This window comes from Culex quinquefasciatus, chromosome 2 (assembly GCF_015732765.1).
Source record: "Culex quinquefasciatus strain JHB chromosome 2, VPISU_Cqui_1.0_pri_paternal, whole genome shotgun sequence".
Lineage (NCBI taxonomy): Eukaryota > Metazoa > Arthropoda > Insecta > Diptera > Culicidae > Culex > Culex quinquefasciatus.
Window position 1 is genome coordinate 179,767,277 of NC_051862.1, and position 14,097 is coordinate 179,781,373.

The window sequence follows — 14,097 nt, forward strand, 5'->3', positions numbered from 1 at the left end:
ATAAATAGTGTTTGATTAATTTAAAACCTATCTCCTCTCTACAGCACGCACTACTAAATTTGTTTCACTTCTCAGTCACACCGGTTCGCATTCACTCACAACCGCATTTATCACAACTTAGAGAAAAATTAGACTGTCTAAACATTAAAAACAATCACGCACAGTTGCTAGCTTTATGTTCTCGATCATACAGTTGGAGCGATTTTCGCTTTTAAACCTCTCTCACTCACTACATCTCGCGATTGGTCTCTCGTGTCGTTAAAAGCATTTAGCTCTGCTGTTTTTTTATGTTAATTAGTTTAACGAGTACAATTTTGAGGTGTTTTCGTTCACTGGTTGTTTGCTTTGAGCGATTTTCGACCTTCACAATAAAAGGTTTTTTTTTGTTTAAAAGATTGACCCCTTTATCCAGCTAATATTTTGTCTACTGTATCGATCTATCGATGAAATACCAACTTCTGTAACGATTTAGAATTTCTTCTATGTTTTTTCCGATTTCATCGACAGATCAATGTTTCCATTTCTGGTGACACCTAAGCCAATTAAAAACAAATCAACAACTCTCCTGCCGCCACTTCCTTCACAATACTGAACACTGCACATTCGGCTTTTCGGCCTTTCGAAATGCATCTCTCTTAATTGTCCTAAAACAGCTCTCGTTGTACGTACATAGCGCGGCGGAGGGTGTGCGTCACACCCTCACTAGAACTGCAGTATCTGGTTGATCCAGTCCCGGAACTCCGATATCCTCGTGTACACGCCCGGCTGGTTCGGTTCCGCGCAGCCAATGCCCCAGGAGATGACGCCGGCCAGCAGGAAGCGCTTGTCCGGCCGCTGGATCACCATCGGGCCACCGGAGTCACCTGAAATTGGGTTTAAAATGTTGAGGTTGTGAACGACTTGAAATTGAAGGAAACTCACCTTCGCAGGAGTCGTAGCCGCCCTTTTTCCAGCCGGCGCAGATGAAGATGTGCGGGATGTGTTCGATGTAGCCCGCGCTGCGGTACATGGTCTCGCAGATTTTGTTCTCGATCACCGGTACGGTCACCTCCTGCAGCACGCTGGGCAGAGGGCCGTCTGAAAAAGGAAAAAAATGATTTAGATTTGGTTTATAATTTGATTTGAAGATCTAAGATTTGAATACTGCGTTGGAATATTTTTATAGTAAAACTTCTGTCACATTTTTAAGAGCTGGACGTGCATCATAAGTAAGTTTTATAAGAGTACCTAATAAAACTCCCTTGTTATTTAATTGTAAACGAACGCAACCGATAAACATTGAATAAGAACCCAATGAATATTCTGTATTTTTATTTGAATGAAACTTGTTCATACATTCCCTCTGACATAAGAAGAATGTTACTCTTGATTTTAAATTTTTGAAAATATTGTTTTCGAAAAGATCGGAAAATTTCACGAATGTTTCATATTTTAACATTGAAAATCGGACCATTAGTTGCTGAGATATCGACATTAGAAGAAGGTCGTATCCTAACCAGGTCCCAGTACCGAAAAGGACCTAATTAAAATAATTTTATGAAAAAAAACTAAAGGTCGTATCAACAAAGTTCGGAAAAGCAAAATATAGAGTATTTTCTCAGCTTTTCAAAACTATTTTTTTCGAAAGTGGGCAAACATTGGCACTAATTTTAAAAAATGAATAACTGCGACTGTTTTGAAAAAAGTTACCTAAAAATGGCTATAACTTGAAAACGGTGCACTTTATCAAAATATCACTAAAGTACTTTTTGATTGCAAATTCGATTTTACATCGAAAAACTAACTTAATCCACCTATGTGGTTGGAGCCTTCCTCACTCATTACCAAAAATGGCTGATTTGATGGGCTTGTACACAAATTTTATCTATTTTTTAGATCCGGAATAAAAAAGTACATAAATATCTTAAGTGACCATATCTCGAGACAGGGTTGCCAGATCTTCAATGTTTTGGACTCGTTGGAAAGGTCTTTTGATAACCTATCCAACGATGGGTCGGATGGTGGATCCGGACATAATTTACATACATTTAAGTGAGATCCGGATATATGTGAAAACACATTTTTATACATAACTTTTGAACTACTTATCGAAACTTCAATCTGTATAAAACTCGATCTATGGGACCCTAAACCAAGTCGAATGCAACAGGTTCGGGTCAAATCGGTTCAGCCAGTGCCGAGAAACATGAGCTAGTTTGTTGGTCACATACATACATACACACACACATACACACACACATACACACACACATACACACACACATACACACAGACATTTGTTCAGTTTTCAATTCTGAGTCGATATGTATACGTGAAGGTGGGTCTACGACGTTTTTATACTAAGTTTATTTTTAGAGCAGGATTATAGCCTTACCTCAGTGAGGAAGGCAAAATGAAAAAAATTTGCGACCAATATTTCGATTTATAAAAAAAATGTATTGATTCAAAAAATCATAACTCGGTCAAAGATTTTTTGCCCATTCTGGAAATTTCTGAAAAGTTGGCATTTGATGTCCTCTAAAACATATCAGAAAATAAAAAAATTAAAATAGTTTTTTTTTGCAAATCAAGTTTAGTGACAAAAAGTGAAATAAAAAATCATCAAAAAAATTTTCACCGTGTATCAGTGTCAGTTTTTTTCAGTGTCCAACTTTGCCGAAGACACCAAATCGATAAAAAAAATCCTTCAAAAGATACAGATTTTTGAATTTTCACATATCATTTTTGTATGGTTAGCTGAAAATTTTGTATGGAAAATTATATGAACGAACTAATAATGCAAAATGGCATCTTTGGGCATACTGAAGGCACCAAAAAAGTTTCAGCCCGATTGAAAAATACAAAAATTAAAATTAAAGAAAAAATACCGATTCCATAGAGAACTGCTCTATAGAGATTGAATGCGTGCTAAAACTATACAAACAAAAAGACAAAATATCTACTTTTAAGCTTTTCCTTTTTCTTTTTCTTTCCTTTGCAATTTTATCATGTTTTTTTATTCTTTCTTACTCTTCTTACTAACTCCCTCAGTCAACAACAATAATTGCTCCAAAATAGATCATTATGTAAAATTCAGCTGCAAGGAACTACAAAACTCTGTTATGTACTGCAAAAGAACTAGTTGTAACTTGATTATTCACCAATAAAATCGAAATGAGAAAAAAACTAAATTCACAGAAATTGAAATTATGTTTGCTGGAAGAATATCTGAAATCATCCTAGTGTTTATTAAATCTTGATTCCGATTTTTTTTATGACTGATTCTTTTCTTTTTTAGATGTTTAGATAATTCACTAATCCTTGATATGGCTACCGTCATTTAGAAAAATAAATGAATAAATAATATCTATGAATCCATTAAAATATTTTTTTGACTATTACGTTTTATTAATAACGCGGTGTCATTTTTTTTATAGAAATCCAAAAAATATAAAAGTTTATCTTTTCATGAATCATTTTAGAATTAACTATAAAAGGTTTACTCTTGATTTTTTAATTCCCACTAAAAATGCTTCTGCATTTTTCGGATAAATGCTGAAGGGATCAGGCAAAAACTTTCAATAAAGTGTGCGTTGACCTTTGAAAATCTAATTTATCTTGCTATTAAATTTTAAATAGAAAAACGGTCAATTTATGAAAAATGCTCATCGATGTTTGTACTGCACCATAATCACTCTAATTGCTAAATTACGCTAATTGCAAAATTTACGTTTGGAGTGTTTGTTCTCAGGAATTTTAAAATTGATAAGTCTTTAAGAAGTATTTCCAAGAAGTTATTTTAATTGAATTAAATAAATTTGATTGAGACAAAAATATTTCATTTCTGTTCACTTTGGATTTGAAGAGCGAAATAATAGTTCCCGAGATATTAACAGTCGACAAATTATGACTTTATAGTCCATTTATAGTAGAATTTGAGAAAAACTCATTTATCTTAAAATTTAATCGTATTTCAGGAATCAGTTATAACATCAACAAATCTTCGATAGCACATTGTGGCAACAACAGTTTTGGTCGAAAATGAGTTAATTATGACGCTTTGTCAAACTCAACAAACCCTTCAAGATGCTTCTAACTGGTTTTGGAATTTCGCTTCCATTTCCCGGAGATCGCAATACAAGTGTGAAAAGACCAATTTAAAAAAGTGGGAAAATTGAAATTAATAGCCGCGGTTTTAACATTTTAAAGGAAAAATTGTAATAAAATGCATTTTTCACTAGCCCAATAGTTTTGCAAACATTAGTTTTAAACTTTAGACATGCAGTTTGAAAAAAAAACTTGGAGCGTTTGACACCATAATTCAAAGTTTTCTAGACGGGCTTCGATCTTAAAAATCGCCAAAAATAATTTTTTCAACCAAGTTTTGAATTTTAAAAAGTATTGGAAAAAGAACTCATAAAATTTAAGAAAATTCTTTGGTTGAAAGTGTTACTTGTTTTATGTTACTTTGCCAATGTTAAAAAAATATTTTTTTCTTAAGTAAAATTTGGCTGTGTTTCTTACTAACATTTCCCCTATAATATGTGAAAATAAGTATGCAGTAATTTTTGTAGTATCAAAAAATTTAAAAAGTTATTGTAAAAACATGAAAAGACTTGATAGGCAAAAGGTAATGATAGGAGGTGGAAGAGTAAGTCAAATACTATCAGAAACAAACATAAATTAAACATGATAAATGCAAATTAAAATACTAAAAATGAAACAAGAAACATATAAAACAAGAGAAGAAAAGTTTTTAGTAGAACAAAAGTTGCTAAAAATGACCTTCTTAACACAGTACCTAGGTACAGAGAAACCTCTTTTTACGCGATGGCGTTACGCTTTTTATTTCGTCGATTTTTCTAAAACCATACAATACTTTTGCAAGCTCCAAAAAGCGTTTTGTAGATCTGAACAAAACCTACAATTTACTTTTAAGAGATTGCAAAAATTTTGCGTCGTTCCAACAATATCGACAAATTTGAAAAACGTAACGCACCGCGTAAAAAGAGGTCTCACTGTAGTATGAAAATGCGAAAAAATAAACATTTTTCTTTTGATTGTTCGCCGAATCAGAATTATCCAATTCAAGGTAAAAAAAAATCTAATGCAAACTTGACTGTTAATAATGCATTTTAAAAACTCTGGAACTTGCATCATCATGCAAAATGTTTGTAGAGTTGTCTAGATATTTCCTCCAATCTAAAATACTCACCCTCGTACAGCCGTCCCCACCCGGTGACGAACGCCGTCCGTCCGATATGGTTCTCGTCGTTGTCCGGTACACAAACCGGAATGATATTTGGCTGGAACACCACCGGCTCGTAGAACCTGAAAATAAAACGAAAACAACGATGAAATTCCCATTCTAATTTAATAAAAATCAATCGAAACCGAACACACTCACCTCAGCAGCGCCAAATCGTACTCGAACGTCCGCGGGTCAAACTGCGGATGGGAGGCCACAATCTGGACGCGCCGTTCCTGGTAACCGTACGGTTCTTCCTCCAGGGCCAGGTCGTACTCGCCGAGTCGCAGCAGTAGGTCCGACGGGGGGACACTGAGGAGGTAAAATTTTCAGAATTAAATTTATGAAATTACACGAAAATCCCACAGAACTCACTTGTCCACGCAGTGAGCCGCCGTGATGGCCCAGTTCTCGTTCAGCAGCGCCGCGCCGCACTTGTGCAGGTAGGTCGAAGTTCGCCACTGGCGCAACGAGATCTGCCAGGGCCACCGTCCGAAGGCCGCCTTCGTGCCGCCGACAATCCGAGGTTCCGGGAACATGCGCTTGCCGCAAACTGCCAGAACGAGAAGAGTCGAGTTTAGAGCGGCGTTGACGGCCATAGTACAAAGTTACGATCGGGGGTAATTAAACGAAGATTCCTCGGAAGAAACCCCCCAGAATAGCTCAGAACCCGCGGAGCGTTCGTTCCAATCTGTTTGGGGAGACGGGTTTGCACGGCTCGGAAACCTGTTCCAGCATCGCGCTTCAGCGATGACTCGGTAATTGCTCGAGAGCTTGTGAGATTAATTTGTACCGATTGCCGAGTGTTGATTCTGCCCGAAAGAGCCGCGGAAGGAGTTATTGATTTGAGCCCTCCTAGTAGTGGTAGCAACCAGGCTTAATCTGATCTGATACGCGATTTATTGCCCTTCTTCAGCGGCGTGGGAATGGCGGGACAATTTGAGCCAAGTTCTACGAACTGTCTTCGAAATTGGATAGAAGAGGCTACGCTCGAGAGATGGGGGTAGTCTGACGCGGACAAAGTAGGGGGCGGGTACCTAATTTCCCTTTCGTTTGAGCGCGCGCGCTCGCAGATTTATCTTTGATCGTGTTTAGCTTGTGTGAGGCTGCGCATGCTATTAGAGGTTAAGCATATAGATTAACCCTCAATCTTGAATGCTACAAATTAAAGAATTTTCCCAAAATATTCCAACTTTGGAGTTTTTTTTTAGATTTTAACAGAAATTTTTTAGCATCTTCTTTATGACCATTCTCAAAATATAATTTTGACAGCTATTCCTAATAATGATAATTTAAAAATTAAATAAAATGTTTTATCATGAAAATGATTTTTTTTCTGACAAAATTTGATACAGTCCAGACTTTATTATCCGAAGACCTTGGAAAAATTACTCTTCGGATAATAAAATCGCTGTCTTCTTTAGAGTAGGACCCATAAACTACTCTAAAGTGTTTTAGAATTTTTAAATCCAAGATGTCGGTCAAAAGGCGGTAAATATTGTAAAAAAATGCAATTTTGTAATTTAATATTTAAATTGACTATTATGGGGTCGCAGAACTCAAATTTGATGTTAAAAGTAGGAAAATAAAAAAAAAAACGAAACGAAAAGCATTTTTTTTCATGATTAAATTATACGAAGTCCCATACATACTTTTTGATAATCGAACTTCGGATAATTAAGTCTGGACTGTATTGATAAAAAATCACCGGTATGCATTGCAACAATTTTTTTTTATTTACTATAAAAAAAATACATTTCAGGACGATACCCAAAAATAAAAAAAAAAACTTATCATTTAAGTGTACCGCTTAAAAAAATCACAAGCTTGTCAAAATTATATTAAAAGAAAAAAAAATATCATGTTGCTTTTTTATGGAAACAATTACATTTTTTTTTCATTTCGCTTAGGTGAGCGAAGTTAAAATTGTCAGATTTTCTTTATAGGTTGGATTATGCATTCCGGTATAATTTAAATACAGATAAGTGAGATCCAATTTTGAAAAGCAAGTGTCTTTCATTTGATACAAGGTTGCCTGATCTGCATATTATAAACTTCTTATATTTCTATTGAAACAAAAATTTGTACAATTGATATAAAACTGCTGAAAATACAATGCATAGCAATACATTTTTATTTTTTTAATCAAATTAAACTTTTAAACTTTTTCAAATCTCAAAAAAATATAATGAATTCTTAGATTCTTGGCAAACTATTGACAGAGGCAGAACTTCCATAATTAAAGAAGCAGTTTGTGATAACTTTTGCTTTCAAATTTTGAATTGGAATTTCAAATCGCTCCTCCTTCTCGTTACTTTGACCGGTGCACAAAAAAATAATAAGTTTGATTGAGCCATATAAATACCTTATCAAACATAAATTTAATTTAATTAAAAGTCAATTTTCAAAACAAATTCAGATTTGTTCGCAAAATATTCAAAGCAGGTCAAAAAATAAAAGATACGGTTTTTTCAACTATAAACTGAAAATTATGTTTTTAAACTATTGAGGTGAAGCAATACTTGTTTGTTGTTTTACGGTGCATATCAACCAGGGCTTTTTAACTTAGATTTTTGTTACAAAAATTAAAAAAAAATATCGGAAACTATCGAAATATTATTTTATTATTCACCCAAAGTACTATCTACAAAACAATTTACAATAGAGTTTGACTATTTTTACATTTAATTTTCTTGAAGAATTGCATTCGTAAGTTCACACATTTTGGAATAAGAAGATAGCATCCTTAAAAACGTTTTCACTGTTTTTGAAAAAAAAATAAGCAAAACTGCCAAATTATTATGACTTTTTGTGCTAGGGGAAAGTGGGGCAAGTGTAACAAGCTAAATAAATGCTCGTTATAACCCATAAAAAAGTTAAAAAAATCTGTCGGATTTTATTATAATCATCTTTTTCTAGGTCTTGACTAAGACTTTGTTAGAACAAGTTTTTTCAAAAATCCAGTTTTTTAATGTAAAAAAATGATTTTAATTTTTTTGATTTTCCGTACGTTCTACTCAACTAGTGGGGCAAGACGAACAACCCGTTGGGGCAAGAAGAACAATGCATGGAAAAACATGTTAATTTGCTAACAATTGAACTGTTATCACTTAAATACATCAGATTAGAATGTATTTGAAAGGTTTCTTCCATTTTTAGATTAAATAATAATATTTTACAAAAAAAATATCGTTTTTACGAAACAAAATATTACTTAGATGATAAATAGTAAATTTCCATAATATCACTATATTTTGTATGGACAATTTTTTTTTTAACAATTGTTTATCAGTTTTTAAGTACTTTCATGTATTTATTTCCCAATAAAATATGTTGTTGCAGCAATTCGTAATTTTTTCCATACTAAAAATCCATATGGTACACTTGCCCCACCTGAACAAGATTCTTTAAAAGCTCTCAACAAAAATAACCAAAAGTTTAATCATACTTTATAATAGGTGCAAGTCATTGATAGGGACACTACTGATCAAGAAAAATAGCATTTTGATAAAATTAGCCTTAAAACGAACCCTAAGCCTTATTTTGTACTTTCCAAATATTATAAGAAAACAAAGGTTTTGAAAAAACTTCATTAAATCTTATGCCCCGTGGCGTTTACGTTGTTTTAGCATTTATGTGGTAGTAGAATCAGCTAATTGCAATGCTAGCAACAATTCCTCATACTGGAAATAATCAAAATTGTGAGAATTTCGGCCGTACGAGCGATTGTTCCTCTTGCCCCATATGGTCGTCTTGTCCCACCTGCCCCTATTGCAAAATTATCTTATTTTGTACTGGGGATAAATGACGTCGTGAAAGAAATAAAAAATAAAGAATCATTAATACTTCATTTGATAAAACAGGTTTTGAAGTATTTATGCAAAACTTTTGAAAAGGCAAAGCTTTAAAATTTCTATTTTTTTTTTTATTAAAAGATCAAAATTTTTCAACAAAAGTTTAATTTCCCAACATGGAATCGATTTTTTTCCTTGTGCCTATTTTTTCCGAAAAAGTCTGACCTACAACATTGCCCAAGTCACCAAATCGATCATAAAATCCCATCTGAGGATACTGATTTATATTTACGTATTCATTTTGTATGACCAGGCCCGTATTGTATGGAGACTTGTAAAGAAAAACAAATTATGCTGTATTACATCTAAATAAAAAAAAACATTTACTATTGCTTACTGTAACTTTTATTTTGAAGAGTTGAACATATTTTCAGAGGATATTTTGCAAAATGAACTGTAAACTCTATTTCTACCAAAAACAGAAGCATTTTTTTAAATATTGTTGAAATTTGTACAATATAAAACGTAGTTGATATTTTTAGTTGAAAGATTTGACAACCCTGTTGAAACTGTTGTACAAAAAAAGAAAGTAATCCTAAATACATAAAAAATCGAGTAAATTTTGAATTTAAATTCAAATTTAAAGAAAATAATTATTTGAAGAAACGATATATTTACATACGCTTTTTTTTAATTTAATGTGTCAAATTAAGCGTAGTTTACAATTGAGACTCTGCTATCACAGGGTTAATTCGAAGACGATGACGACGACTAAGACAACGCTGAGGAAGCAGATTTCGCATTTTGGAGGTCAATAGAACGAGGGGGGAGCGAGCAAGCACAACCTGACGAACGATTGGATCACATCACATGCCCTGAACGAGCCGGGGGTCAACAAAATCAGAGTCTCAAGCAGGAGGGAAGGTTTTTAAAGTAGCTTCGAGGTGGGAGTTTCCGCGCACGAGAGGTCGTTTTTTGTTGTTGTTGTTCTAAGTTGGTTTTGCTAATCATCGCGCCGCCGATCATCTTCGCCACTGCTGGGAGAGCACTCAACGAGTTTGGATGGACGAGGCAACTTGACGAGCATCGGGACTTGGGAGACTCCTTGAAGGAATTTTGAAGTGGGCAATTTTCACGTCATTAGGGGATGATTTGGGATCGGATTTGCGCAGTAGGGGATTAATTGATGTTTGGGAATGGGAATTCATCAAAATTTAAAGCTATTTTCATTATTGAAAAAATAGTCGATAATTGATTGATTGTTTAAACAATTTCCCAAAAACTGATCAAATTAACTGTTAACTCAAATTAAATTAATCAGTCAATTTGCAAACCATATCAGTTGTCATATCACCTTAATTAATTTTTGAAATCCCATCAGAACTCAACACTGCAAAACCAATTGCCAAGAGGTCCCCCATTTGTGCTCGGTCAATCTTCATTAGCTACTGTCAACATTCGATAAGCCGGGGCTGTCCAAAGGGGATTTAGCTTTAATATCCCCGGCTTAAGGCCTTTCAACAATTCATAAATAATCCCTCCCCGCACACGCCCATGGCGGGCTCAAAACCACATGGGACCACGTTCTGTGCATGATTGGGTCCAGCAGTCCAGTGGAGTCGAGACCACCACCAGATGTTGCAGCCGGGTGAAGTCCGTGACGGAGTGGATGGGAACGAGAGCGGGACGTGACTGCATAATAATCAAAGTTGATCCTGAACCATATTCTCGACTGGTGGGCAAGACTGGACTGTGATGCATGTGTGTGTGTGTGTGTGGGTCATTTACATTGTGCCCTTTACTGTTGGAAAAAGAGGAAAGAGGGTTCTGGAGGAATTGAAATGCTAATTCTGGAAGTTGTGAGCAGGAACGAGTGCAGATTGCAAGTTTGATTAGAATCCCAGGGCTTATCAAAATGCTTTAGTTTTTAGTTTAAAATCGTATAAGTTATGAAATTTATAAGAATATAGCAGAACATATTATTATTGGTTTGGTTTCCACTACTAATTTTTAGTACTTGTTGTATGATATTGCAAAAAGTGTATAATATTTTCCAAGTAAAAATAAAGTCACAGCACCTAAAAGGACCTAATAAAAATAAGTTATGAAGACAACCAAATTTCTTTTATGATGTGGCTGCCATGGTTTTTATTAATGCCTTCTATCGGATGGGGAAGTAAAACGTCGGTCCATTAACGTAAAAGAGGTTTTGAGTGACTCACCACACATAACCTTCGGACGCCTAGTAATGAGCAGAAATTTGCAACAGAGACCACAATAGACCCGGGGGTCATTAAAGTGGATTGCTTTGCTTTAAAAAAAAAAACACGTCACAAATAGTAAAATAATTTGTGATTCAATTAATTGACGCTAATAAAGAAAGAAAATACAATACAAGCGCACATAAAAGGATGGAAAAAATATTTTTAAAAGTTCAAAAAACTACAAAATTGCAATACAAATTTTTGCGAAATCAGCCAAAATCAATTTAAAATGCATTCCCCTGCGTTAAGAAACATTTTTAGCATGTTTGTGTTTAAAATTGAATTATTGAAAATTTTCAATGTACAGTACCGCAAAAAGTTTTTTTTCGCTTAAATTTTTGTTTTCGTGATTTTTTTTTAAACTAATGATAGCAAAACAACTGAACTTTTGTAAATGCATTTTAAAACCCGTTTTTCATTAAATTTTTAGACTACAGCTTGTTATTCCAAATTTTATTTACCACCAAACCAGAGCCGAGGAACAAAAATTTTAAAAAAATATTTGCATCAGCCACTGACAGTTTACAGAATATAATTTAGAAAGTATTGGTTTGTGGTCAGTACATTAACAAACAAATATAAAGTAATGATTTCACAAGCATCATGTAAAAAAATCTGTTTAAATTGTTTTTTTTTGCATTCTGAATTTTTGATCTTTAAATAATTTTTTTCAGGTTTTTAGTATTATCTCTTCTGATTTTCATTAAAATTTTGAGGGGGATGATACAAATTTGGAAATACATTTTCAATGGCCTGAAAAAAATAAACAAATAATAAATTTGAACTTTTTGAAAAGTTTTATGATCGAATGCATATTCAACAGAAAATATAAATAATATCTTGCAATTATTTGGAAATTTCTATCAATTTCAGAAATTTTCAAACATTTAAATATCAACTCTTTTTTCCACGAAAATAAAAAAAATTGGGCGAAAAATCAATTTTTACCCAATAAAACAACTCTAAGATAGTAAGATATAGCGACTCATACTCCGGTTTCTAAGAATTTGCCGACTAAAAAATAATTACATTAGTATTTCTCTGGATTTGTGCAGTTCACGTTTTATTTTCTTATTTCTTTTCGAGATTTTTTCAATGTTACAGAGAATTTAATTCAATTTAATTCAATTCGGTTTTATTGGTGAATAATCAAGATACAATGAGTTATTTTGAAGTGCATAACAGAGTTTTGGAGTTCCTTACAGCTGTGTGTTGCATCATAATCCATTTAGGAACAATTATTTCTTTAACTAAGGCACTAGCAAGAGTAAGTAAAACTATAAAAAAAAACTTACAGAATTTGCAAAGGAAAGGGGATAGAGGAAGAGAAAGCTTATATCTAGATCACAGGTAATTTATCCTTTGTAGATGTGTTTGATCATCAGTTCCCCAAGGGCCAGGAATTGTTCTGCCTTGTTCCGGCAGTTCCGAAACCGCGTCATCATCTCCCCCGCGAGAGCAAAGAACTCCGGCAGGGTGAAGAGATCTTCCCCGGTGACTTCTTGCTGGGCCGTACTGCCGCTACCGGCAGCGACCACGCTGGCGAACGAACGCCCCCAACCAGGAGGGAACGCTGAGTTTTCCGCTGGAACCGTAAGCTGTCCAGCTGCAGGAACGGCTGCGCTCGTACTTCGCTGAGGAGGGTGGGACGCTGCTGCTTTCTTCTTTCTCTTTTCCTGCTCCTCGAGGTAGGCCTTGCGCGCGATGCGTCCGCGGTAATTGCCGATATGGTTGCCGTCACAGTTCGCGCACTTTACGCGCGGCTTAGTTTTTTCTGCGTTTTCCCCCAAGCCCGCCTTTCGTGGCAGTGCGCACGCCTCCGAGAGGTGTGACTCACCGCACTTCACGCAGCGGGGCCGGAGGTTGCAGTTCCGCGAGCCGTGGCCGAATTTCTGGCAACGGTGGCATTGCGCTACGTCCGTCGGGTTCTTGGTGTAAAACCGCCAGTTTACCCAAAACCGTCCAACGTCTTAGTCCGCCGCAGGTCTTGGATCTTGACGGTGCCGCGGTCGAAGTACAACAGGTACAATGTGTGTACCTGTTACCGTTGTCTTGCGCGAGAGCACTTTAATCTCCCGCGGTTTTATTCCGGCGTCCGAAAGGTGACCCTTCAGGTCGGAGATCGGACGATCTTGATAACCCTGCAAGACGACCTTAACAGGGGGCTTCTCGGGGTTGAATGTGTAGAAGGTGAAGTTGCTACGCTTCAATTCTTCATACACCAGGTCGAAGCTCTTTTTATTCAGTGTGATCACTTGCACTGCCGACTTACCGATTTTCAGACAATATCCGAGGCCTTCCAGCAACTCGTCAACATCGTCCGCCAACGTGTCCAAAACAAAAATTGGAGGTGGTCTTCGTTCCGTTGGAGAATTGTTCTTTTTTGACGTCAGCACTTTTTTCCGTGCACGACCATCGTCTTCGTCGTCGTCGTCGGTAGTGCTGCTACCGTCGGTGTTGTTGTTGTTGTTGTTTTCTTCGTCGTCGCTCAGCATCTGGAACTCGTTCCTGATGGGGATGTTGGCGGATGTTGATGTGCCACTGGTCGTGGCACCGGAAGTACCTGAACGGGTTCGCACTGGTGATCTCGGAACATATCCGGGATGTAGTAACTTTTTGTCGATGCCTTCTGCGCTCACTCTCCCCTGCGCGATGGCGGTCGACACGGCGTTGGTTTGTTTACCTTTTTGCACACGGCCGGTAGACGAACTTCGCGGGTTTTTCGAGGCCGCACTCGAACTGCCACGGCCACGGCCGGCCTTTGGCATGCTGGAGAAGCAAACTCACGGGTAACCACAATCAATTACGGCGA

The 14,097-nt window shown here is 36.0% G+C and overlaps 1 protein-coding gene across 1 annotated transcript in view; it reads right to left on the reverse strand.

The window, feature by feature from the left end:
- Nucleotides 1–391: 391 nt before the first annotated feature.
- LOC6043183 (mucin-5AC) overlaps nt 392–14,097 on the reverse strand; it is a 56,357-nt gene continuing 42,651 nt past the window's right edge. The window contains exons 7-11 of the mRNA XM_038255755.1: nt 5,603–5,780; nt 5,387–5,539; nt 5,195–5,310; nt 922–1,077; nt 392–863 (exon numbers count right to left, since the gene is read on the reverse strand). Coding sequence (XP_038111683.1) covers nt 703–863; nt 922–1,077; nt 5,195–5,310; nt 5,387–5,539; nt 5,603–5,780 — 764 coding nt within the window. The 3' untranslated portion in view covers nt 392–702. The remainder of the gene's footprint in view (nt 864–921; nt 1,078–5,194; nt 5,311–5,386; nt 5,540–5,602; nt 5,781–14,097) is intronic.